Raw genomic sequence first — 24,583 nt, 5'->3', positions numbered from 1 at the left:
TCATTTTGGAAATGTTTATTTTATGCTAAGTGAAATAAAAACAAGATTAAAATGCATCTATAATATTATCACAGGTATGTAAAACATAATCAAGAATACAGCTCAGGGGAAAAAATGAGTAAAAAGAAATATAACAAAATGAGGATGAATTTTTCCTGGAACTAAAAGCAAACTACCTTTCTCTCTCATTTTCTTTATTCTCCAAAGTTCCTAGAGAGAGCATGGCTTATTTTTACAGTGGGGAAAAGTACAATAAGCTTTACTTTAAAAAAAATGTTTTTTTAAGGAATTAGAATGAGCCTACCAATAATGAGACTGGAACTGGGTATCTCCTTTCTTTTCACATCATTTATTTTCCAGGACAATCTGTGTTTAGAGCACAACTCCCAGAATATCTGTAGTATATGCAGATATTTAAGGGAAGGATAAAGAGGCATAAATATGAACTAATTACAAATTTGTGGGCATGTGATTTTTTAAGCTATTTTCAAAGCAGAATCAGCTTGTGCTTACCCTTTAGGCAGAACAGAGATGGTTATCCCTCAGTTACCTCAACCATGGGAGAATGGACAGCCCAAGAAACTGAGCTGCTTGAATGCCCACATTCATAATAACAACTTGTACTGAGCAGAGGAGTTAATGTGTCCAACCTTATCCAGGGAATGAAATAAAATGGACATGCTGAGTTTCCATTAAAAGGAAAGTCCAACCTATTTGAAAAGTCAAGTTTGCAATCTTTGAAAAAATAATTAAAACTTTTCACATTCACTTTAAAATTTAAAAAAAAAGATTCCAGCAAAGTTTTCATTCAACAACCCTAAAGTCGCTCCCAGAAATACTGAGAAGGGGTGTTTGCCTGAGAAAACTAATGCCCCAAATTTAAAATGGCCAGTTGTGTATCACCTTTGACTTTAAAACCTGCTTTCTATACCTTACATACAAAAGAGATCTCATCAAAACGGCAACCAAGAGTGTGCTAACCATATGACGATCACTCTGAATTCTACATCTAATCAAGAAGTAACTTAGCCTTAAAATGCTCCTGAACACTGTTCTTACCATGACAAAAGTGACATGCCAGCTTTTTCAAGGCATGATAGTTGATCAGTCATAAGATCAAATTGGAGACAGTCTCAGAAAATTCTACAAGGAAATTTAAATGATGTTTAAAAATCAACAGCTCCTATAAGGAATCTAGTCCTCCTTAACCTGATATTTGTGCTTAATTTGCATTTTAATTGTTAGAGATATTGTTGCCTTTGTATTCTGAACTTAGATCAGAATAGAGATGTCTGTAAGTCCCAGACGTCTAAATCTCACCTTTCCAAATGATCACTCCACATCAAGTTTGAGGAACACTGGTGGGGCAGCGAAGTGGAGCTGGATGCATAGCTCTTTGTGTGGTACCTGATCTGCAAATAGACAATTTCAGTGGACAGAATTATTGATTATGATTTCTTTTGTCAGATGACACCTCCTCAAACATTTAAAAGAAAACCTGCACATCAACTCACATTGGCTATGATCAAGTAAATGAAAGATGTTTTAGATATTATCTTCCCAAGATGATCTCATTCCTGCCTCCATGATTTGGCTCACATTCTTGCTTCCTCTTATACTTCCACACCAATTATTGCTTGAGAGCAGAGAACATGTGTGATATGATTTCTAAATCCCTAGAGCAGTTATCACAACACAAGTTAAATACTGAAAAAAACTCATTCACTTCGAATGCTTCATGTAGGCAAATCTAATTCTATCACTCCCCACCTAATCACTTTTCAGTGACTTCCCACTGCTCTTAGGATAAAAAACAGAATTTTCATCATGACCTCAAAGACCCTGTTTGACCTGACCTCTGGCTGCAACACCTGCTTCATTTCAAACTTTTTGTCCTTTTTCTCTAAGGTCGTCAAACCATACTGGCCATCTTTGAACCTCATGAACAGTGTCATCCTTTCTCCTGTCTCAGGGTCTTTGCGCTTGCAGTTGCCTGTTCTTGAAATGCTCTTCCATCTCCTTATTCCTTGGCTAACTCCTACTTGTCTTTCAGGTCTCATCTTAGAAAATCATTTTCTTAGAGAACATCCTGTTGATTAAGACTGGCCCCCTATTATATGGTACCTCCTATTTTTCCTTTCAGGCATTTATTATAGACTGAACTAATAATTTTTATGTAATATTCATCATTATTTCATGAGCAGTAGTCATGCCTGGGTTGCTTACCAGTGTGTTTTCAGCAGCTACCACCATGTCCTACATGTAATTCATGGTCAATAAGTATTTTGGCATGAATGGATGATGCTGCATAACTGGTCCTAAGCCCATCTCTTAACAGCAATCTCTAAATTATAACCTAAAATTCATTGACTGAAATTGAAAATACTGAGAAAATATTTTGCTCCAGTTAAAAATATATCTTTTTAAGTACGTTTCTCAGTAATTTTCTCTCACAAGGAAAAACAGAAAGAAATGAAATTCAATGTTACCTTGGTCAACCTGTTTTTGTTGCTTTTCTATAGCACTTTTTTCTCAAAACAGACTTCAGTTATTACTGTGTTAAGCAAGATGCCCATCCCAAGTGGCATGGTATTACATGACACATCCACACAGTCTTGTAGTTTTTTCCTTTCTTGATTAAGCAAATAGATGATTTCAGCTTTAGGAAGGCCATGTTACAAGAAGTATCCTAAAATAACATGTCTTAGGTGCAACAAAAAAATAGACTTTGGCCGATATCTACTTCAGAGGAAACAGAAAAAGGTTAGAGGCTCTTATAGTAGAAATGTTATGCCTTTGGATAAGGGGTCAGAGTTGTGGGAGTTAAAATGATAACAGATTTTCCTATTTATTCTGAGAGACTTTCAGAACCCCCTCTTATAATCCTTCACATGACAGTTCAAATGTTAAAGTATAACCTGGTTAGGATGGGTTCCTGCTCAAATGGGCTATTAGGTTTCTCTTCCTCTTCTTGTTTAGAGAGCTGCTCTAAATAAATGGACTTGGGGTCCATTTAGATCAATTTAGTAACAAATACAACTGTTGGAATTTGAATACCACACCCCTGTCCAATGTCAAACAGCAGAAAAAGAAGGAATTAAAGAAATGAGTCATTGCAAGGAAATTCCTGAAGAACCAGGAGTTCTAAAACATGGAATGCTCCTTATTACACTGCCTAAATGTGTGTGTCATGGAGTCCTATTTCCCTTAAGGGTACTCTCCATTATTTGTTCCACCAATCTCCTTAGGAACATTTGCTTCATTATTAGACCTAATTTCTGTAACTTACTCTACCCCTGCAACTGTGAATCATTAATATCATGGTGTTAATTTTTTCTCCTATATGTCTCTTTTATTTGACCCCTTCTATCCAGTCTTCATGTCATAGTTCAGATTCTCAGCCTCATTCTTCTTGGCTGGTGGGTCAATTTGAACTATATGAAATTGTCATTTCAGTCAAAAATGGTTAGATATTGGAAATTATGTATGATGTAACCCAAAAATGTAGGCTTTAACTAACTAGTGTTTCTGACTTATCTTTCTTCTTTAACACACCCTTCACATAATTGCTAAGAGAAACCATGGTGACTCCTAAATTAAAGCTTGTCATTACCTACAGGATTAAGTTCTGAAGCACCTAAAGCCCACTGAGTGGCTCCAACCTACACCTCCAGGTTTATCACCTGTCTCTCCTCTTCATGAAAACTTTACTTCAACCCCCTAAGCTACACACTCTTCCTGAGACATGTCAAAGCTCTTTCTCACGTAATTACTGCAGAGTGAGCTATTCCCTCTCTCTAAAATGCTTCTCTCCACTTATCTCCAGAATTCATTCTGATTATCCTCTGAGACCCAGCTATTCCATTTTCTTGGACAAGTACCATTCCTTCTATCATATTTCCATAGCAATTTAAACATTATTCAAGATGTGCTTATCTCATCACATTATACTTCTTAGTTGACATGTCAGTTTCTCACACTCTGTTTCCCAACAGGAATCTAATAAATGTTTATTAAATAAAAAGCAGGAAGCGGATGTGGTTCAAGTGATTGGGCTTCCATCTACCACATGGGGGGTCCCAGGTTCGGTTCCAAGGACCTCCTGATGAAGGCAAGCTGGCCCGAGCCACCAGCTGGTGCAACAATATGATGCAACAAAAAAGAGACACAGTATAAAGACAATGAAAGACTAAACAAACCAGGGAGCTGAGGTGGCTCAAGTGATAGAGTGCCTCTCTCCCACATTGAAGATCCCAGGATCAGTTCCCTGCGCCTCCCAAAGAGAAAATGAGAAGAAAAGACAAGCAGACACAGAAGAATGTGCAGTGAACAGACACAGAGAGTAGACAGCAAGTGCAGGCTGCAAGGCAGTGGGGTCAGTGGGGAGGAGAAAGGAGGGAGAAAAAATAAAATAACAGAAATCTTTAAAAAAATAAAAATGAAATGGAATTCTAGGAAAATGATTGGCTCCTCCTCAATGGCTGAAATTATAAGGCCAAGGAATGACCAAATCTTTAAAAATTCATGAGAACCTTCTAGATATAAGTCACTTATCAGATAAGGCAGTATGCTCATATTCTAAAAGTTTCTCTTGGCTCTAGAATGTGTAGTCTCTGTGTAACTCACACAATACCTTGAGAATACCCATAGTCACATTTCACCTAACTATATATCAGTCTCTTCACTATACTGGGAAGAGCACTTACACACTCAATGAACTTTTGTTGTATGAATTAAAACATAATAAACAGAGACCTGTCTTAGATTGAGTACTCAAGAAGCAGGTACTAAGCCAAGGATTTGTATGCAAGTGATTTAGAAAGGATTTGATCCCAAGAGAAACCAGTAAGGAAGTGGGGAAGTAGGACAAAGAAGACAAGCAGGGTGCAATCCAAAATCAGCCTGATCGTTTTGGGGAACTTTCAAGGGTAACTAACACCTCAAAGTTGTTCCCAGCTCTGGACAGGCCGTCTGGGCTTTTCTACTTCCACACCTGTCAGTCTTTGTTACTTTTGCAGGGAAATAAAACTGTCAGGCCCTTCTGGCTCGGCCTATGGGCAAGCCACTGATGGTCACAGACGTGAGCAGTTAGCAACAAAACTAGCAGAAGCTGAGGATGGGTCCACAGAGCAGGAATGTGGAATCTGAGGACTCCAACAGTGCGGAATATGCTACCAAGCAAATATCTGGCAAACTAACTTAAGCTGGTAGTGGAGGAGGTTGCCCATGTGGAAAAACTTCGGAAGTCTGAGAAGAGTGTCCTGCTGAAAATAATCACTTCCTCCACTGATCCTTGAAGTCCCTTAATCCCTTTAGCTAGAGAAAGAGTTTTTTTAAAATCCATTTTGAAAGACACTATTTTAAAAAGGAAATTATCTTGGGGAGGAAAGAAGCAAGGGTAGAAACATTTATTTAAAACATACCATATGTCAGGTACTTTTACATTTAATTCCATATAGAATTAACTCATTTAAAACACTGCCTTTCATTCACATCAAATTTGGGCCTTTCTCAAGAGTGTAGTATGATCAGAAGTTACTAAGGAGGCCACTGAATGGACCTATTTAAGCCACCTTAGATCTTGGCGCACTGAAGATTTTCCTTTATGTGGGCCAAGATCTTCCTGCCCAAGGTAAGTCCTCTTCCTCCTATTTCAGCTAAGCTCCTAGTTTTGCTGTGTCCTTCCCAAATTGCCAAACATACTACATATCCCATTTGCTAGAAAAGCTGCTCCTCTCTCTGGATACGAGAGCCCAAAGATTTTGGTTAAAGCTGCTTTATGTACTAAGTTATATTCTTAGTAAAGCTTATCCTACCGAATAATTTTAAAGAACCCAGTTAACATAGCAAAGAGTATGTGTGTATGTACATTGCTGTTGCTGTTGCTCTTCCAGTTTGAACTGGACGCTTGCACAGAATTATTTTCCTATGCCAATTGTGGTAAGAAGAGTGACGTGTGTGGCCACTCCACAGGCACCTTGGGCACAGCCCAATTGTTTCGTCTGCTGCCATGGCTTGTGGGTCCTCTGGCTGTTTGTGGTTTGGCTGAGGACTCCTGACGCCTGTGTTCCCAGAGACACTTGCCTCTGTCTGCTAAACACTGTCTGCAGTGCTCCTTCCAGAATGACCCAGCTGCATTGCAGGGCTATAACTGCTCCTCAGCATGTCATCAGGGAGATCCCATCACTCAGCCCCACAGCCCCTCATTAGTTTCTTCCCATCCTCTTCCTGATTCTGAACAGCTGAGGGGTAAGGCAGTCAGTGCTGTAGTTTTCAGAATTTCAATGCCAGAATTTTAACATTATAAAGCCTAGCTGGATCCCTGAGGGATAGAGAGGAAAGTATTCTAGAATTTCTTTCCTCTCATCACCTCTAATTACCTGCTCCTTATTACAGCTCATCCTGCTCCCACAGCTTTCCCCGTCCTTTTCTGTTTTTCTATTTGCTGGCTCCTTTCCATTCACCTTCACACATGCCTAGGCTTCCCTTGTCTTGGGAAACAGAAAACACAGAAAGACCTGTGCATGGCTGCTTGCCTCTTCACTTCCTGAAAAGGTGGTCCAATTTCTCACCCTAACTTACCACCAGCTTCTCTAAATGATTTAGCCTATTTATCAACTCCCTCCTAAACAATTGTCTAAGTTATAAAGTACTTTCTATTTGCCAGGCTCTGTTCTAAACACGTTTAATATTTCTTTAAACAAATAATAAATCATTTATTTTTTAGAAACTGAGGCACAGGCAAGTTAAGTAACTTGCGTAAGATCACCTACAGGTAAGTGGCAGAACCCAGCTGAGAATCAGGCAGTCTAGTTCCAAAAGACACTTGCTATGCAGAAAACAACAACAGCAACCCTTGCTAACTACCACTCTGTACTGCCCTGCTGCCTTTCCTTCCCTTCCTTGCTCTCTCCTCAGACTTCAGACTGCCTAGAGAAGCCAAGCCCAGGGACTCTCCTTCTCATGGATGTTCTCATGGCTTTCCAAGAGATTCTGAAAAGCTTGAATTATATTAAAAGCTCTAATGTTTTGCAGCCTTCTTCTGAATATATCTTTCTTTTGAATATAATTCTTTCTGAATATGTATATTTTTTTGGTATTTTTACAGCCTCATTGTTCAAAAAGTTTGCACTGTAACTAGGCTCTGGAATCTCTAATACTCCTATTGGAATGTTGGTCTTTTCCCTTTCTTAAACATTAAAATTTATTCTAAAGAGAACAGACCTTAAATACAGTTACACTGATTTCCTCGCAATAGTATAGATCGTAGCAGCCTTAAGAATTCAGAGAAAGGGGAAATAAGAGTTATTTAGGGACATGGGATGTTTCATAAGGAGGTATAGAGTGGAAAGAAGAATGGGTAGAGAGGAGGGAGATAGCTTGAACAAAGACAGACCTGAATGAGCAAGAGTCAAAGAGGGTGAGTTTATACACTGGGCTAGAATGGAAGTTTAGCTTTTAGACTAAATTGGGTAGAACTGGCAGCAACTGTGAAAGCAGAACTGCTACTCCACTCAATTAAGTCTCAGTCTTTGACATACTTTTTTGAGGATTACAAACTGATGATTGGTAGCCAAAAATCTAATGCAGGAAAACAGATAGATGTTAAAGTTTGTATCCAGTCCACTTCCCTTCTCCCAAATCCCCTTCTCTGAGAAACCTGCCAGTCACCACAGTCAGAAATATTGCTCCAGCCTCTGGCTCCAATGGAATACTGCCCACATTCTACTCTAGCACCAATTACATTCCAGGTGCATCTGCTCTCATATCTGGTTTCCCCCAAGGCTCTGAGCAGCCTGAATATGAGGTCTGTGCCTTGGTGACTATATACCCAATGCCTGACACGTAACAAGTGTCAACCCATGGAAGCAAAGGAGAGAGGGAGAAGGGGAAATGGTGAGTTGTTTCAAATATAATATAATTTGTCTTGCAAAAATGCCACCTCTTCAATGCCTAAAGATGCTGTTAAGTGTGAGGTTCAATGAACTGATCAAAACCACTATTTGGAAAAACTGAATAGCAACAAAAAAAAGATGTGGTTGAGAAATGGTTTTCATGTGGTTAATCACTGACTCACTCTAAGGAGAACTACTTCTGAATGCACCACACACAGGTAGAGTAGGTGGTAACCCCCAGAATAGAATTTTAGAGACAACAAGGGAAGACTGGAGGAAGAGAAATCAATTAGAGGACTAAAGAAGGTTGCAGCACAGCAGATGGATAATAAAGGGATGAACTAAGAAAAATGAGGAGGGGATAAGGAAGAAAGATTTCCTGGATATATTAAAAACCTGGAATCACTTGGCTTTGGTGGTTGATTGGAATAGGGATTTTGAAATAAAAGTTCAAGTGAAACAAGAAGGTATTTAAATATTTCCCCAGCAATTTCTCAAGGTTCTTTCTAATGATATCTGAAACTCCTTTAGCAGACTCTCAGTGTTGTGATTCACAATGCAATGGCTATCTGAACTATTTTCAAAATGGAAGAGCTAAAGCTCCCACTTATTAGGACCAGATATAGGATTGCCACATAAAATACAAGATTCTCATTTAAATTTGAATTTCAGATAAATATTTGGAAGATACTTGTGAAAAGAATGGGCTAATAAAGATGCTATCACTGGAAGTATAGGTAACCTGAGGTGAAAGAAATATCTCAGGAAAAAAAAACTAAAAAAAAAAAAAAACTAAAAAAAAAAAAAGGATACTGGGGAGTAGATGTGGCTCAAGCAGCTGAGTGCCTGCTTCCCATATGGGAGGTCCTGAGTTGGGTTCCTGGTGTCTCCTAAAAAACAAAACAAAAACAAGCAAACGAAAGAAAATCTCAACTCAAAGGAGCCAGTGTGGCTCAGTAATTGAGTGCTGGCTTCCCCGATACAAAGTCCCAGGTTCAATCCCCAGATTCCATAACTCAAAAGAAAATAACAAAACGAAACTACTCATTCTGAAACTACTCATTCCTCATGTTCTTCAGTTTAATCTCTGCTATAACCCATTCTTCATAAAATCCCTCATTCAACCATATGGCATAGAAGACAGTGAGCTCTAGAACTTAGTTAGAATCCTGTTTCCACTAGTTATTATCTGTGTGACCTTGAGCACGTTACTTGAACTTGTTTGTTATGTCTCAGTTTCCTCCTCTGAAAGATGGGAATAATGTTGTACCTACTTCATAAGAGAGTAGCATTAAAAGAGTTAAAAATATGAAATTCCCAAACAAAATCTGACTTAGTGATACCGAGTAAGCTCTCAGGAGTATTAACTTTATTATAGCTATACTGTAGGTTATTCATGGTGCCAGACACACCTACAGACCCTTCTAGGGGAAATTTTCCTGCCCACAACACCTGCTGAAGAGGCAGCCATAGGCCACTATGTTTTGTACCAAGATTCTGTTCATCCCAGGTATAACTGATTGGACAAGGTTTGTAAACCCAAGCCAAAGGCGAGCCTCTGACTGATGATCTTGTCGGGCAAAGAAAGAGATGGCAAGGCAGGGATTTCCACTCTTTGAGAATCTGTACTTGAAACTGTTGAGAAAATGAGGAAGTTGGCAGCAAAAACAGAGCCATGAGGAAAGAGATAGCAAAGGTAGTGGAAGGAAGCCAAAATTATGAAGCAAAAAGAAATTATGTAGTCTGTCAAGAGAAAGACTAGGGAATTGGTAACAGAAACAGAACTAGGTAGAGAGTAGCTGAGTCCAATGCTGGAAGAGAACTATTTCGAAGTTCCATGTAATCCAGTTGTTGAGTCTCTGGATCATGATCCAGCCTCCAACTTCAACCTACTCCAGACCCACTGTGGTTCCTGACCTCTTGGATTGCCATAATATTCACCTTTCCTAGCATTCCACATGTGCCACTCAAATAAACCACCCCCTGCTTGAGCTAACCTTAGTGGTTCTCTATTCTTTATATTTCAAAAATCATAAATAACTACAGAATGGCCCTGTAGGTCCTTTTGATGGTGGGTTGGGGAACCTGATCCTTACTTTAGTGATCCCTAATATTCATCAATCAACTAACTGCTTCCAGTGTGTCCTACATACCATCCACACAGTTCCCTCATCCCAAATGGGCCCCATTCCTTCTGGCTATGCGCAGCTTAATTTTCTTTCAAACCCCACTTCCTCCATGATTACCTGGATACCATATCAAACACAGGTAGATCCAAGTTTTGCAGAACCTGAAGCATATACAATTTCTTTTTAATAAAATAAGTATACAACTTTGAATATAAAACAAGGTACAAGGCCTAGGAAAAGGCCCATGTAGGTGAGGGGTTCGAAAGTTTGAGCTTCATTAGCTTCACCATAAATCTGCCCCAGATACTAGCTCAAAAGAACTTTTCTTCCATGAAGTTGTTCTGCAGGTATGTCTTATACAATAATGTGTATATAAGCATGAAGACCGCTAGATAAATTGTCACAGTCTTACACTTGCTGCCTCCCACTCTGGGAACATTGTAACTGGGATACAGTTTTCCTCTCTCCTATAGTCTTGGACAGAAATTTCCATGTCCAACAAATCTACATTTGGGTAGGGAACATTGGTACCTGCCAATGCTCCTGTTGATTTAGCATCTAGCAACTGCCGCTTACTATTATTAGCTAAACAGTTCTCCACACAGTTGTTTTTAAAGAAAACCTGGTTATTACACACATACATATACAAATATGCCCACATACATTTTTTTCCTGTGATCCTAGAATAAGTACCAAAAACCTTTAATCAGCACACAAGATTCCTGTCTACCTCTGCACCTTCATTTCTCTCTCTTCCTATCTACCTAAGCCCCAGCTGTACCTGCCTTGCTGTTGCTCTGAGAATGCCATGCCTCCTTAAACTACAGATATTCTGCACATGCTGTTCCAATGCCTGAAATGCTCTTTCCCCTCCACTAGCTACTTCTTCCTCTGGAAAACTGCACTCATCCACCTAGCATTGGCCCTCAAAAGAGGAGGCATCACTGTTACATGCTTCCACATTGTTCTAGACCTCCCCTTACTTGTGAGCAGGACACAACAGAGCCATTTTAATTGAAGCCATTTTTGTAATATAGAGGTGGCAGCAGAATTCATGTTTGGAGAAATTTGGTACCTTTTGTTTACTTTAATGGACCTTTGGGTCTTATAAAGGTGAAGACCAGGACTTAAGAAGATATGGGTAAGACAGAGGCATTGAACTGCCCTGCGGATACCTCATAAGCTCCTATAATTTTGGGAAGGGTAGTGTTTGAGGAGAGTACATGGTTAGCTGATATCCTGGCTTCCTTTGAGGGTGGGCAGATGGTTGAGGGCTGAAGCAGGCTCTGGATTTTGAGTCTTGGGACCCAGAATGGGAGGGTATCCTGATCTGAAGATGAAATATGGCAGCAGAGCTGAGAAGGCTGGTGTCCAACAGCAGACTTCTCTGAAGGGGAGCTGTCCATGAACATTAGGAGCAGCTATCTCTGTTTTTAAATTCCACTGTTTTTCCACTTCCTGCCTCTTCATGCACCCCTGTCTGAGGCTAAGCTCTCATAAAATTGTTAGAAGGAGCAGCTCTATATAGGCAGAGCCATGGAAAATAAAGAGAGGAGCTTGCAGTCAGGCTGGAGATAAGGCACTTTTGGTAGAGGACAAGTCCCAGAAAAACAGGCCAAAGAGGGGTCAGAGAGGCCAGTGGTGGGTTGGCACCTGGTCCAGCGTGCAATCTACCAAGTGACAGTCAGAACATGAAGGACTCACTGCTGTCGTCAGAGAATTCAGGAGGGACTGCACCTCCTGAAGTCACACAGAGAGTGCTTATGTTATTTTACTTGATATTAAAGGAAAAGAACTCTATATGGCTAGAATTGAGGATATTTGTATACAGCTGGAATCACTTACTAAGTATCTGTACGCCAGAGTATATGCTCCTTCAAGGCAGTCTTCATATCTTGTTTCTGCTCTACACCCACATATCACAGTGAAGGCACAAAGTTTGAATGAACTCATAAATACTGATTGAATGATTGATTGAATGATCACCCTAACAAAACTCTAAGCTCTTTGCAGTCAGGGATGGTGTTATAAAAATTGTGCAACTCCAAAAAACCCAGCCAGGTGCCTGACACACTGTGGTATTAGTTATTAGGAATAGGCTGATTTATGACGCACTTTGTATTATAAGGAGATTTTAGTTTTTCTTTAAGCTTGGCAATAACCATGCACAGCTGATCAAATTCACACTCTGCCTTATCTTTTTTGTGCTTCCTAGTTCAGTAAAGGTAAACCATGCAAAAGGAAGAACAATTAATTGGTATCAACAATAACGTACACTAGGGATATAACCCATCCCTTCATCATCCTTGCCACTTTCAGATTCATTTAATTTGGTTGGTTTGTTCCACAACCAGATGGAGTTTTCTAGGTCTCAGAACCAGAAGGGTGCATCCATATCCCTGGAAGTAGAATTTCATCTGAGGATAGTTCCTGAAAAATCCTGGGTCCCAGAGCCTTATTGTCATGGAGAATCTGAGCTGTCCAGAGACCTGTTAGTGTACATAATTGTTGGGAAGAGTACTGGGAATTACTGTTACTAGGTATACAGTAATGTATGACTTAGCTATTACAGCAGTCTATGTTGTTAATTGATTTAAATAATATATTTGAATTGACTAAAATAACACAATTACTTTATTCAGAATTACTAATAAGAGAATAAGGGTAGTCTAGGACCTCACATCCTAGTTTTCAATTTAAGGGAAAATGGAATAAAGTTAAAAGGTAAATTTTCTGAAAGACAGGTAAGAATAAAGTTGCACAGCTTTAGAAAAATGGGGAAGTTATTTTGGTGGAGCAGCAGCAATAGTCTTTAAATCTATTCTTTATAACTCCGAATGTGTTTTCTTAGTATGGTAATATTTTTGTCTCCCATCCTTTCCCCTTCTGCCACCCCATGGCAAACCTTCCACCAGGCTAATCCTAGGGAAGTGGGAAAGCAACTGCCAAATTGAGGAGGAAGGAAGGTAATAGAGGAGCCCTAGCAGACAAAAGTTCTTTAAGTGCTAGGAGGGGACAATATAGGAAGAGAGGCAGGAGATAATGTCCTTACTTCTCCACCACGACTGCCTTATCATCAACCCCTGAGGAGTAGGAGGGTGAGAGAAGAATAAAAGAAAGCAGGAATGGCCACAAGCTGTTGAAAGAACAACCCCACAGGGTGCCCCACTCTCACGAATGGACACTTTCAGAGAAGGGGGCTGGCAGAGGCAGGGACAACGACCTTTCCCCTGAGTTCCCCTCAGCCTGACTCCACTCAGTGAATACCCCATGCATTCCATCTGGGGTTTATTGAACACAGTGGAAAGCTGAATACCAGAGGGGCTGTCAGGAACAGCCGGGGCAGAGGCAGCAGTTCCTATGGGATGGACAGCTCAAGGCAGTGTCTGCATGGCAAGTGGGGCCAAGTCAGCAAAGCAGGACCACAGGGCTCATAAAGTGCTGAGGAAATGGCCCAGAGGTTTCACTGACCCTGAACTCAATGTCAGATGCCAGCAGCTATACAGGAAAGAGTCAACTCTAAGGTAGCCAGGGAAGAAGCACAGGGCAGAACTAGGACCTACATTTTGACACGCTGCATCTTCTCCCTTACCCCAATCATCATGAGAATGTAGAAACGTTCTCCTTCACTTAGATGCTACCTTGGCTAGGGGAAGGGGGAGCAGGGAGAAACCATGAAACAAAGAGTATTTTTCCCCAAGAGATTGAGTTAACTAAACAAAGAAAAAAGAGATGGACATAATACCTTTAACTGCAAGTTTAAGAACCCATCCCCTACTTCTGTTCATTAAAATAAAGTAAAATTTTAACTTATAAAAAAAAAGAATCCATCAATAGCAGTTAGATAAAGTTTATGAATTCCAATATATAATAGATATTGGATTATGCCTGTGAACTGGTCTGTTCCTCTGGGCATATTAGATTGTATTGGATTCAGAGGTTTCACTTTCACTTGATAAAATTATGATTAAGACTTTGATTGGGCCATGTCAGAGGACATTGAGTCCCCATCCACCAAGGGGGTGGGGACTAACAGAGAAAACTACATGGCAAAGGAGTTAGTTGGAGTTTTGGATGCTGGAACCCCAGGAAGTAAACACACAGGAGAACAAAGAGGAATAGAGACAGCTCCATATAAATAGCAGAAGCCATGGAAAGAGCAAGAGCCTGAGAGTTTACAGCTGACCTTGTGGAGAGAACAAAGGAGCTAAGCCCGGAGAGGAATAAGCACCAGGAGAGAGATGAGACTTATCCAGCCTACAGCTGATATGGGAAGAAGCTGGGACCACAGAACCTTAAGAAGAAGAGGAAGCCTGAACCCTTGAAGACATTGGCAGCCATCTTGCCCCAACACATGGCAGCAGACTTTGGTGAGGGAAGTAACTTAAGCTTTATGGCCTTATAACATTAAGCTTCTACCCCAAATAAATACCCTTTATAGAAACGAACAGAGTTCTGGTACTTTGCATCACACCCCTTTGGCTAACTAACATACCATCTCTTACTTTGTCACCTCCCAGCAAAGAATAGGTATTTGTTCTGTTCTATATAGAAAACTTGAAAAGGTGCACTTTTAAAAATACCTAATTTGTAAACTGCAAAATGTTTACCCTGGCCATTAATAAAAGTAGCTACCCTAAGAGCCAAACAGATGCTAATGGTGCTAAATAAATGTGGTGACCTCTTTTTATAAATCTGTGAATATGAACCTTTTAGTGCCAGTTTGATGCATTAGAAGGTACTTGAAACAGAGTTTAAGATGACTAATAGAAGAAAGCCACACTAATTCCAAATAAGTAAGGAATATACTTCTAAAGACAAATGATATCTACTAGAACATATCAGGAATGATATGTTCTGTTGTATAACATGTAATCGGAGAGCCTCAATCAAGGGTCTCATTATAATTTTATCTCCAGTTTTTAAAAGTGAAATCTCATGAACCACAGCTCAAATAAAATAATCAAATGCCCCCTTACAGTAATCTATAATTGAGAAAAATTAAATACGACTAAGGAGACATTCGTAAATTTGGTAATTGCACTAAGTAATGAATTTCGTGATAAATCAAATCCTCACTCTTCAAGTCAGAGAGCTGATCTGATTGCTCCCTATGTAATTCAGTATTCTGGAGGATATCCTGGTTCTTAAAGCAGCAGGTGAGGTCACAGTCTGTCTGGGGCAAACACTTACAGAGCTAGGAAATTACCTGGCTCCTTGTGGTACCTGCTATGCTTTGCAATAATGATCACCAACCAATATAGTCAAATTAGATCAGAGCCAGCATAACACTGTCATGAGACTAATGACTGAATATTAGCAGAAGCTATCAAGGATCTTTCATACATCAGGCAAATAAATTCAGCTGAGCAGTTAAGGTCCATTCAATCTGCACTCATTGAGTATCTGTCTTTTATGTGTAAGACCCAGTGCTAGGCATTAAAATAAAATTTTCAATAGTCACCAATAAAGTTATAAACTGTATCTAATTGAATAGTGTTCATTATATAGTATAAATTGTATGAATTTAATGGTTATGGTAAGTCTAAATTCTCAAAGAATTCCCATTTCTCTCTCCCTCTCTCCCTCTCTCCCTCTCTCCCTCTCTTTTACCATATTCATCACATTTATGAAGGACCCCAGTAAGAGGATTTAGACCCACCTTGGGCCATGCCTTAACTGAAGCAACCTAATCAAGAGGCCCTACTTACAATAGGTTTACACCCACAGGAATGGACTAGCTTTAAGATCATATTTTTCTGGGGTCCATACAGCTTCACACCATCACACATATGTAAGTTGAAGTGACATATGAGACTTCTAGGCAGTTGACTTAAAAGGAAAGGGCACACCCTCTCTCTTCCGTCCTCCTTCCAGCTGACCAGAAGGCAGACTAATAATGGCCTATGCTCTAGCAGCCATTTTGGACCATGAGATAGTACAATAAGAATGACAGCTAAAAATAGCTTCAGTTCCTGGTGATCAGGAAGTGGCCAGATCAGCCCTGGACTGCCTATATCTAGAATTTATCTATGTACTTCCAGAGACCTTCTATGTTTTTGCAGCCTTTGCTACCTTGGATTCTTCTGCAGCTGACCAAAACCTAAAACATTGATCAAACCATTGCATCAGCTAGAATAAATTCTGGGCAGTTGTCAAGAGAAAACCAAATGTAATGCAAAGACAAGTCATATTAATTGTGCTTTTATCATGTCTAGATTGAAATGAAGTCAATTTCCTACAATATATAGTCACCGAGGTTTCTGGAGTTGACATAGGGAGACTGTTTTTTGGGATCCTAACATGTCTCATACCTAGAAGTTCAATGATGAATACAAATTATTTGCATATAATATTCCCAAAGTTTACAAATATTTTTACATTTTTATAGAAGAGATGTGGCATAGCATCACACTTTACATAAGACAAATCTATTCCCTCCCCACATTGGATTTATAACACAGATAGTAATACTGGTTAGTGCTCAGAATTTGACATTAGAAAAGCTGGGCTGGAATCCTAGCTCACTATAAACCTGGGCAAGGTTGCTTAAATTTTCTAAATCTCAGTTCCCTTTTCCATGATATGGGGATGATACATTGGCCCCAATTCCCTTAAAGGGAAGTTGAGATAATCAAATGAAATAGATGAAATAGACGTGTATCAAAGTATTATCATTGCTATTAAAATAATTTTTGTGCTCTCTTATGCTTACATTATTTCAAGGAGTTGCAATTGTCTTGGATCAATTACCCTAAAAACTGACCTTTTGGTCTGCATTAACCTTCTTTACCATCTCACTTCCATGAATCTACAGAAGAATTTAGTTTTATGACGCCTGAGCTTTTATGACCTACGGACATGCAAATATTTAGGCTAAAAGAATATTTTGTATATGGTTATCTAGCTAACTTACAACCACTTCTTTTGATGCCTGAATATGAACAGAACTTGGACAGATACTGAAAAATAAATATATTTAACATCAAATTATAGAAGACTTTGCAGTTAGAATATGTCACTTACTGATTGAAATCAAAACGCTATGTGCAGAAAATCTTCCTTGACCCATAATCTAACATCGATATTTCCATAAGCAGAATTTTTTTCCATGGCATTGAACAATTATCAGAGACCATAAAAGTGACTCTGAACCTGCAAAATATTGAAGTACCTTCTGAATCATGAAGGAAATATTACCTGTCAGTGGAACCAAAGTATTTAACAAAGGAAGTATATACCACTCCACAACTATTTGTAACAGGAAGGTTAATAGCAATAAAAACACTAGTTTATCTGAGAACTGTCTGTCTTGAGCAGGATGAAAAGCATTTTAATCCCATTTCACTCACAGATAGTGAAAGTGATATTGACCTTGTTCAAAAAGAAGTGGATTATTTGAGGCTCATTTCCAAGAACTGCCTTCTGAACTGTGATTCTCTTCGTAGGCTCTCTTCTGATTTAAATCTGGGTGACATGGAACTGTCATTTTATTCATAGTGAAAGTCACTCATCCCCAACTCTACCTTCCTCTGTGTGTGTTGTCTCTCTCTGCCTGTCTCTCTCTCTAATAGGCACACACAGACACACACCATTAGAACTCCCCGTCTCTAATGTGATCTAGACAAATGAGGTGCTCGACATGAACCGGAACTCAGGACATATGAGTCCTAGCCTCACACTTTAGATCTGACTGTACAAGAAAACGTGAGGGAAGAGGAAACGACTCTCGTAAAATAGACTTGTGATATTGTACATTCATTCCAGCACTTCCTCTTAACACTCCCTCCACCCACCCACATGCCCTGCCCTCAGCCTGAGACCTCCCCTCTCCTATGCTCCCTCTAAACTCTCAGTCTTCCCTTACAAACTCGTTTTCTTTCTTTGCTTTTTCACTCCTATTTTCAATCTATTATCTGGCCCAGAAAGTTAAGGGAGCACACAATTGATGTGGAGTGAGAAGGAAGAAGAGAATGCAGGTAGAGATTGAGTGTACAAAGTCCCTGCCGCCCTCCTGGACCTGCATGGAGACTCACTGAATGTCTCCTTCTCTGATGAGGCCCAGAAGAAAATTCTGAAGGCCACATTTCCTTCAGGTATCTGTCTTCTACTGGCTCCCTCTCTCTGGACTTGTCTCCTTCTAAACCCATGTGCCTTTCCTAGGTTTCCCTAAAGAAATCTTGCCCCCAACTCATCAGTAAAGCTTAGCTTTCTTTGTTCCATTCCTTTAAGGCTGTACTAAGGACCTAGAACTAATGGAAATAATAGTTCCTGGAATATTAGAGAGTGGTAGTGACTCACTGTGTTGTTGTATCAAGAAAATGCATTCACTTTCCAGGAAAGATCTTCCATGTCCTTGCTTAAAAGAATGGCAACTCTAGGCTTTTAGGTCTTACAGTGGGTCCCCCTAAGGGGACACAGTTCGTAGTAAACAGCAAGTACTTTTTTACGTGCTTTACACATTTTAGCTCATTTGATGCTCATAAGAATCCCAGAGGAAGGTATCTTGACTTTACACATGAATATGCGGAGACACAGAGGTTAAGGACTTTACGTACTCACTCAGCTAGTAAGCAGATAAACTGGGATTTGAGCCCAAGTAGTCAGGCTCCAGAATCCCAGCTCCTAACCATCTAGATACCTGTGAAAAACACCATCAAGACTGAAATTAGCCTGGGAATCATAAGGCTTAAGGATTAGTTCAAGTGGTACAAACTTGAACAAATTAATTACCTGTCTGGGTCTCAGATGAACTAAATTCATTGTTTAAATCCCTGGCAGTTTTTGTTGTTGTTGTTGGTGGTGGTGGTGGTTGGTTGGTTTGTGTGTGTGTGTGTTGTTGTTGTTGTTGTTGTTTTGGGGGGAGGGCCGTTTCTTTAAATTAGATACTAACTAGAATATATATGACAGATAAGAGAGGAATCAACCTCAGCCTGCTGGCAATTGGACATGTGCTGTTCAAAATCTGACTCATCACCCTTGCTCTCAAATCCATCCTACCCACACACATGCACACACTCTGACACACACACAACAATCCCTGCAGACAGGGCTCTGTGAAGCCCAACTGAAATGCACTTGACCCAGTGATCTCTATTGCCTCTTCAGCTCTAGGATTCTACTGGGACCAGTTGCATAGAAACATTCAGTAGCAAAATTTTCTCTAGGGTGCTTTCAAGTGGAAATGTAGCCCAGGGTCAGAGTCAGAAAAGAGGCAACCTTTGAATAAGCAAGGAAATTTATTTCATTATCTCATTTGCTTTCCTTTAGGACTCTTAAGGAAATATTAATTTAAAGCCTCACTCTATACTCTGAATCTCCCTCACAGGATTAGGGATGAAATATGCAATTTCTGAGCATTTAGCCCTTAGTGCAGTGGTTGGCATCTTGGGAGAGCTTGACCAGCAATGGTCAGTGCTGTATTAAATACTGTAGCAAAAAATGTGTCCAAGAGCCCAGACATAAAAAATTATAACAATACTCTAGGCAGAACTCTCTGAAATTAATTCCATTAGATACTTAAAAGTAAATTCCATTAACCTTATTTTCCTCTTGCTTCAATAAAAACACACATGAGGTCTCTCGATATTAAATCCCTCCTCCTCTAACACTGCATGTGGATATTAGATCTGCATCTATTTCCTTCCTTCCCACCTCTAGATATTATTCTCTTAAGAGCCTCACCCTACTTTTCCTGCATAGTGGAATACAATCAGCTTTATACCATTGTCTTTTCAGTATCATTGTCCTACATTTTTTGTCTGTCCTCCCAAAAAACACACTACATCACAGATGATGTCCATGTTAAAAGGAAAGTTCCTAGAGAGGAAGAGATCACCAAGTCTTTGGTTTGCTACAGGACTCCTAGTTCTATACTTATTTTCTTAGAATTCATTAAGCACTGAAAACAGAACCCATCTTGGGCAGAAATCTCTGTTTTGCAGTTAGGATTAAAACATCCAACCTAATTTATGGCTCACCTTTTGCTGCAGCCTGTTAGAAAACATGAGAAGTACTTTAGGGGCATTAGTAGGGTCTGTGACTTCTGTCTGAAGGGCTCAGTCTGTCAGATACTTTCAGGAATGGGGCTGCTGAGGGGCACTTTATGGGGCTTTCAGTCTTTGGGAGGAGTCACCTGCATGCTGTGCTCCTCAAGGGCAATTTGAATCCGTACGGAGATCAAGCATAATAGGCATACAACAGAAACTGAGTGCCTGAAAGCAAGAATGAGTAAGTAATAATTAAAATCAATGGGGAAAGTGCAGTCTCGCATACCAGTACCTGACAGGAAGCAAAAAAGCAAGCAGTTCCTAGTGTTAACTGATGGAAGCCCTCAAGAAGTGTTGATACTTCTCAGCTCAACTTCCTTGCATGTAAAAAGGAGGTTGTTAGAACTTGTTTCTCTAGAAAATCTCTCAGTTCTTGGAAGGGAAGTGGTTTTTTTTTTCTTCTTCTTCTTCTTCATTCTCTATCAGTTTCTGACTCTACAACTACGTGTTAAATGGGATGTGGGATCTGCAGCTCAGGCTATTTAGACCTAGTGGTCAAAAGCTGCTCTGCTTCCAGCACCTTCCTGCTAACCACAGCTGATCTCTCTTGCTAGCCTGGACAATGACTTAGCCTATTGCCTCCCTAGCTAAGGCTATTAACTGAATCAACACAAACACTGTTTTTCCTTCACAGTATATCTGAAGCAAAACCTAAGAGTGAAGAAGCGCTATACCCACTAATAGTCTATTCACTTTAATATTCTATCCAATGTTGGCACCAAGGGACCTTTTCAGGGGAGGGATGAGAGAAACACTGGGTGATATATACCAAAGATTTGAGGCCATCATCTCTAATTTCATTCCCTAGTGAACAACTATTTTTGACCATATACTGTATATATATCTAGCACTGTGGCAACTTCTATAAGCCTTAATTTTTTTATTTTTCCAACTAAAAATCCTTCTTGGACATCTTGTATTTTTGATTTGTATTATTTTCTGTGGTCATTAAAATCAATGTAATAAATATTTCAATGTTTACTATGTGTTTACACTTCAATGCCTTTATTGGATTGGTGGCTGTAGGTATGGGATAAAAAGGAAATAGGGGTCAGGATATCAAGGTTAAAAAGATGTGGTCTCACATGCAAGGACTTTATTCTTTGGGGGAATTGGGGAGACAGATACATGGAGAGCTGACTATAATAAAAATCAAACAGTGAGAAGTTATCACAGAGACAAAAAAGTATGGTATGATGGTTACATACTCAAAGGAAAGAGGGCTTAATTCTGAAACAGGCACTAGAAAAGAATTCTTAAAGTAGATGTCATTTGAGCATCTAATGAATGAGTAGAAATTTTCAATTATTAAGAAAAACATTCAAGCAAAGGGAACAGAACTGAGAGAATCATGAAGTACATAATGTGTTTGGGGAAAGAATTTCCAAAAAACTGGGGTCAGCATTGCCACATAAACCAGGAAGTGCAGGTAGGGACAAACTTATTGGGAGCTTTGAACAAATTTAAAGCATTCAGGTTTCGTACAAAGGGTCCTGAAAAAACATCAAAGATTTTTGAGACCACTGTAACAATCTCCACACTCCAAATGAGAAAAGTGAGGCTTAAAGGGGTAAGAAGCCCATCCTAACGCAAGTGTGGAGGTGTTATTTGAACTAAAATCTAACCAAAAGTGCAAACATTACATCTAGTCTTAGTCGTAGTTTGTTCAGCTATAAAATGGGAATAATAAAAATAATACTTTCCTATCCACCTAAAATGTTAGAACAAATAAAGTCACAGAAGTTAATGTGCCTTAAAAACTATAAAAAAGTTCTGTGACTGCTAAATACTAATATTATGTTGTTGTACTCACACTTACAAGTACTCTTATACCTGTAAGTACCATAAATGCATTTTTGTAAGGGCAAGTAGTAGTATTTACTGTTAAATTAGCTAGAAATGGTTGAGTCTACTATGCTTTGTATATATACTACTTAATTTCTTTTCTCCACCCTGTGAGATATTGTTATTTCCAGTGTACAGGTAAGTAAACAGATGGACAAAGAGATTTAAAAATTACCCAGTCACATCTTCTAGTCAACCATGATCGCTGTGTAAAATGCTCCAAGGTGCCATTCCCCCACAGACTCTTGGAACAACTAGCAAAACCTAGTATAGCTGTCTTCCTAAAAAGTCTGGAAAAGAGTTAAACAGTTGCAGTACCTGAATGCCAAATCAAGGAACTTCAGCTTTAAAAAAAAAAAAATGGTAGGAGAAGTTTATAGTGCCCAGCATGCTGCAGAACCCCCATCGGAGGGTCCCTTGCCCTGTTCTGCAAGAAACAGTGCATGCTGGGGTGCCTGTATGTCAATGCTAATCCTTTGGGGCAGGAGAAGGAAGTAGCATGAAAGACGGAATCAGGAACATGGTCACTGGCTCACCTTCCCAGAAATTACCCTGCAGGTAGAAGCAACTTGAGTTTACCTAAAGCAGTATAAGAAACAACTAAGTCATAGCAGCCTGGGGCAAAGCATTACTAGCTTTAAGATGCACAATTGATGATGGGGGGGGGTAATCTAGCTCATAGGGAGGTCATGGGACATTCCAATTACTTTAAATGGGGAAATTCCTATGGCCACAGGTCTCCAAAATCCCAGGAAAAGACACAGACTCAGAAAAGACTGAGAGGACCCTGTACTTTAATTTCACCTCAGCTTGATTTTCTTGATAGGAGGAATGAACACTTTAAAAAATTAAAGTGAAGAGTGTGCAACAAAAGATAACAAGACAAAGAAAGAAATGGGACATTATGGCCCATCCAAAGGAACAAGATAAAAATTCAGAAACTATTAATGAAAAATGCAAGACTTTGGACAAACCAGATGAAGGCTTTTTAAAAAATGACTTTCAATATGCTCATGGAGATAAATGAAAACATGGAGAAAGAACAAAAGGATATCAGGAAAACAAGGAATAACAGTATGACGATCTCAAATAAATTTCTAAAAGGAACCAAACAGAAATACTGGATTAAAGACTACAATAATTCAAATGAAAAATTCCCTAGACGGTTTCAACAACAAATTGCATCTGGCAGAAGAAAGCATCGGTGAACTTGAAGAAAAGATAATTCAAATGATTCAGGGTAAGGAGGAGAAAGAAAAAAAGGATGAAAAAAATAAAGTGAACAGAGCCTAAGAGACCTGTGGGACACCATCAAGCACCTCAATATATACATGATGGGAGACCCAGAAGGAAAAGAAAGAGAGAAAAAAACCAGAAGGAATATGCAAAGAAATAATGGCAGAAAATTTCCCAAATTTAACAAAAGACGTGAATGTACACAATCAAGAAGTCCAACAAACTGCAGACAGTATAAACCTGAAGAGAACCAGGCCCAGACACACAGTAGTCAAAGTGCTGAACACAAAGGGCAAGGAGAGTTCTGAAAAGCTAAAAGAAAAGAGTAATGTGTTACATACAAGGGCCACAATAAGATTAAGTGCATATTTCTCATAAAAAACCATGGAGGCAAGAAGGCAAGGCAACAAAGTATTTAAAGTGCTGGGGGAAAAATTACTAACAAAGAATTTCATATCCGGAGAGAAGGGAGAGATTAACACAGTCACAAATAAACAAAATCTGAGAGTTCATCACTACTAGACCTCTTTCCCAAGCAATGCTAAAGGAAGTTCTTCAGACTGAAGCAAAAGGACAATTGAAGAAGCATAAGGAAATGAAGAACTTCAGTGAAGGTAACCATATGAGTTCTTACAAATATGAGTAATGCTGTACTTTTTGGTACGTAACTCCACTTTTTGCTTCTTACAGATTCTAAAATGTAAATACATAAAAATAAAGCTAAATCTATGGTTTGGGACATACAATGTATAAAGATATGATCTGTAATAAGTACAACAAAAAGATGGAAGGATGAAGGACTATAAGGAGATAGTATATGTGTATGCTATTGAAGTTACATTGATATCAAAACAAACATGATTGTTACAGATTTAGGATGTTAAATTTAAGTCCCATGGTAACCACAAAGAAAATATCTGAAAAATATATACAGAGGTAAGTGAGAAGGGACTCAAAATGGTACACAATAGTAAATCAAGCAAATATGGAAGAAGGAATTAATGAAAGAATTGAGGAACAAAAAAGACATGATTTACAAAGAAAAAATAGCACAATGGCAAAAGAAAATCCTGCATTATCAGTAGCTACTTTAAATGCAATTGAAATAAATGGTCCAGTCAAAGAACAGAGGATGGAAGACTAAATTTAAAAAATAAATAAATAACCCAAATCTATGCTGTCTACCAAAAACTCACCACAAATTCAAAGACATGAGTAGGTTGAAAGTGAAAGTATGGGGAAAAAAATATACTATGCAAAAAGTAAAAAAAAAAAAGAAAGAGAGCTGGGGAAGCTGTATCAATATCAGATAAAGGAGACTTTAAGTCAAAAATTGTTATGAGGAACAAAGGAAGTCACTATATACTGTTAAAAGTGTCAATTCAACATTTTATGAATATATATGTACCTAACAGTAGAGCCCCAAAAC

General features: G+C 39.1%; 1 protein-coding gene across 2 annotated transcripts in view; it reads right to left on the bottom strand.

Annotated features, from left to right (window-relative positions):
* The window catches only part of PTGER3 (prostaglandin E receptor 3), a 90,304-nt gene that overhangs the window by 4,514 nt on the left and 61,207 nt on the right, over positions 1-24,583 (bottom strand). Inside the window, exon 3 of one of the 2 annotated variants that reach the window (XM_004483713.5) lies at positions 1,321-1,412. In XM_004483713.5, the coding sequence (XP_004483770.1) occupies positions 1,321-1,412 (92 nt within the window). Of the gene's footprint in view, positions 1-1,316; positions 1,413-24,583 lie in introns of those variants that run through there. The other variant, XM_071217379.1, reaches the window with a different exon arrangement.

This window comes from Dasypus novemcinctus, chromosome 9 (assembly GCF_030445035.2).
Source record: "Dasypus novemcinctus isolate mDasNov1 chromosome 9, mDasNov1.1.hap2, whole genome shotgun sequence".
In the NCBI taxonomy this organism is placed as follows: Eukaryota; Metazoa; Chordata; class Mammalia; order Cingulata; family Dasypodidae; genus Dasypus; species Dasypus novemcinctus.
This window is presented reverse-complemented; position numbering and strand designations above follow the sequence as displayed.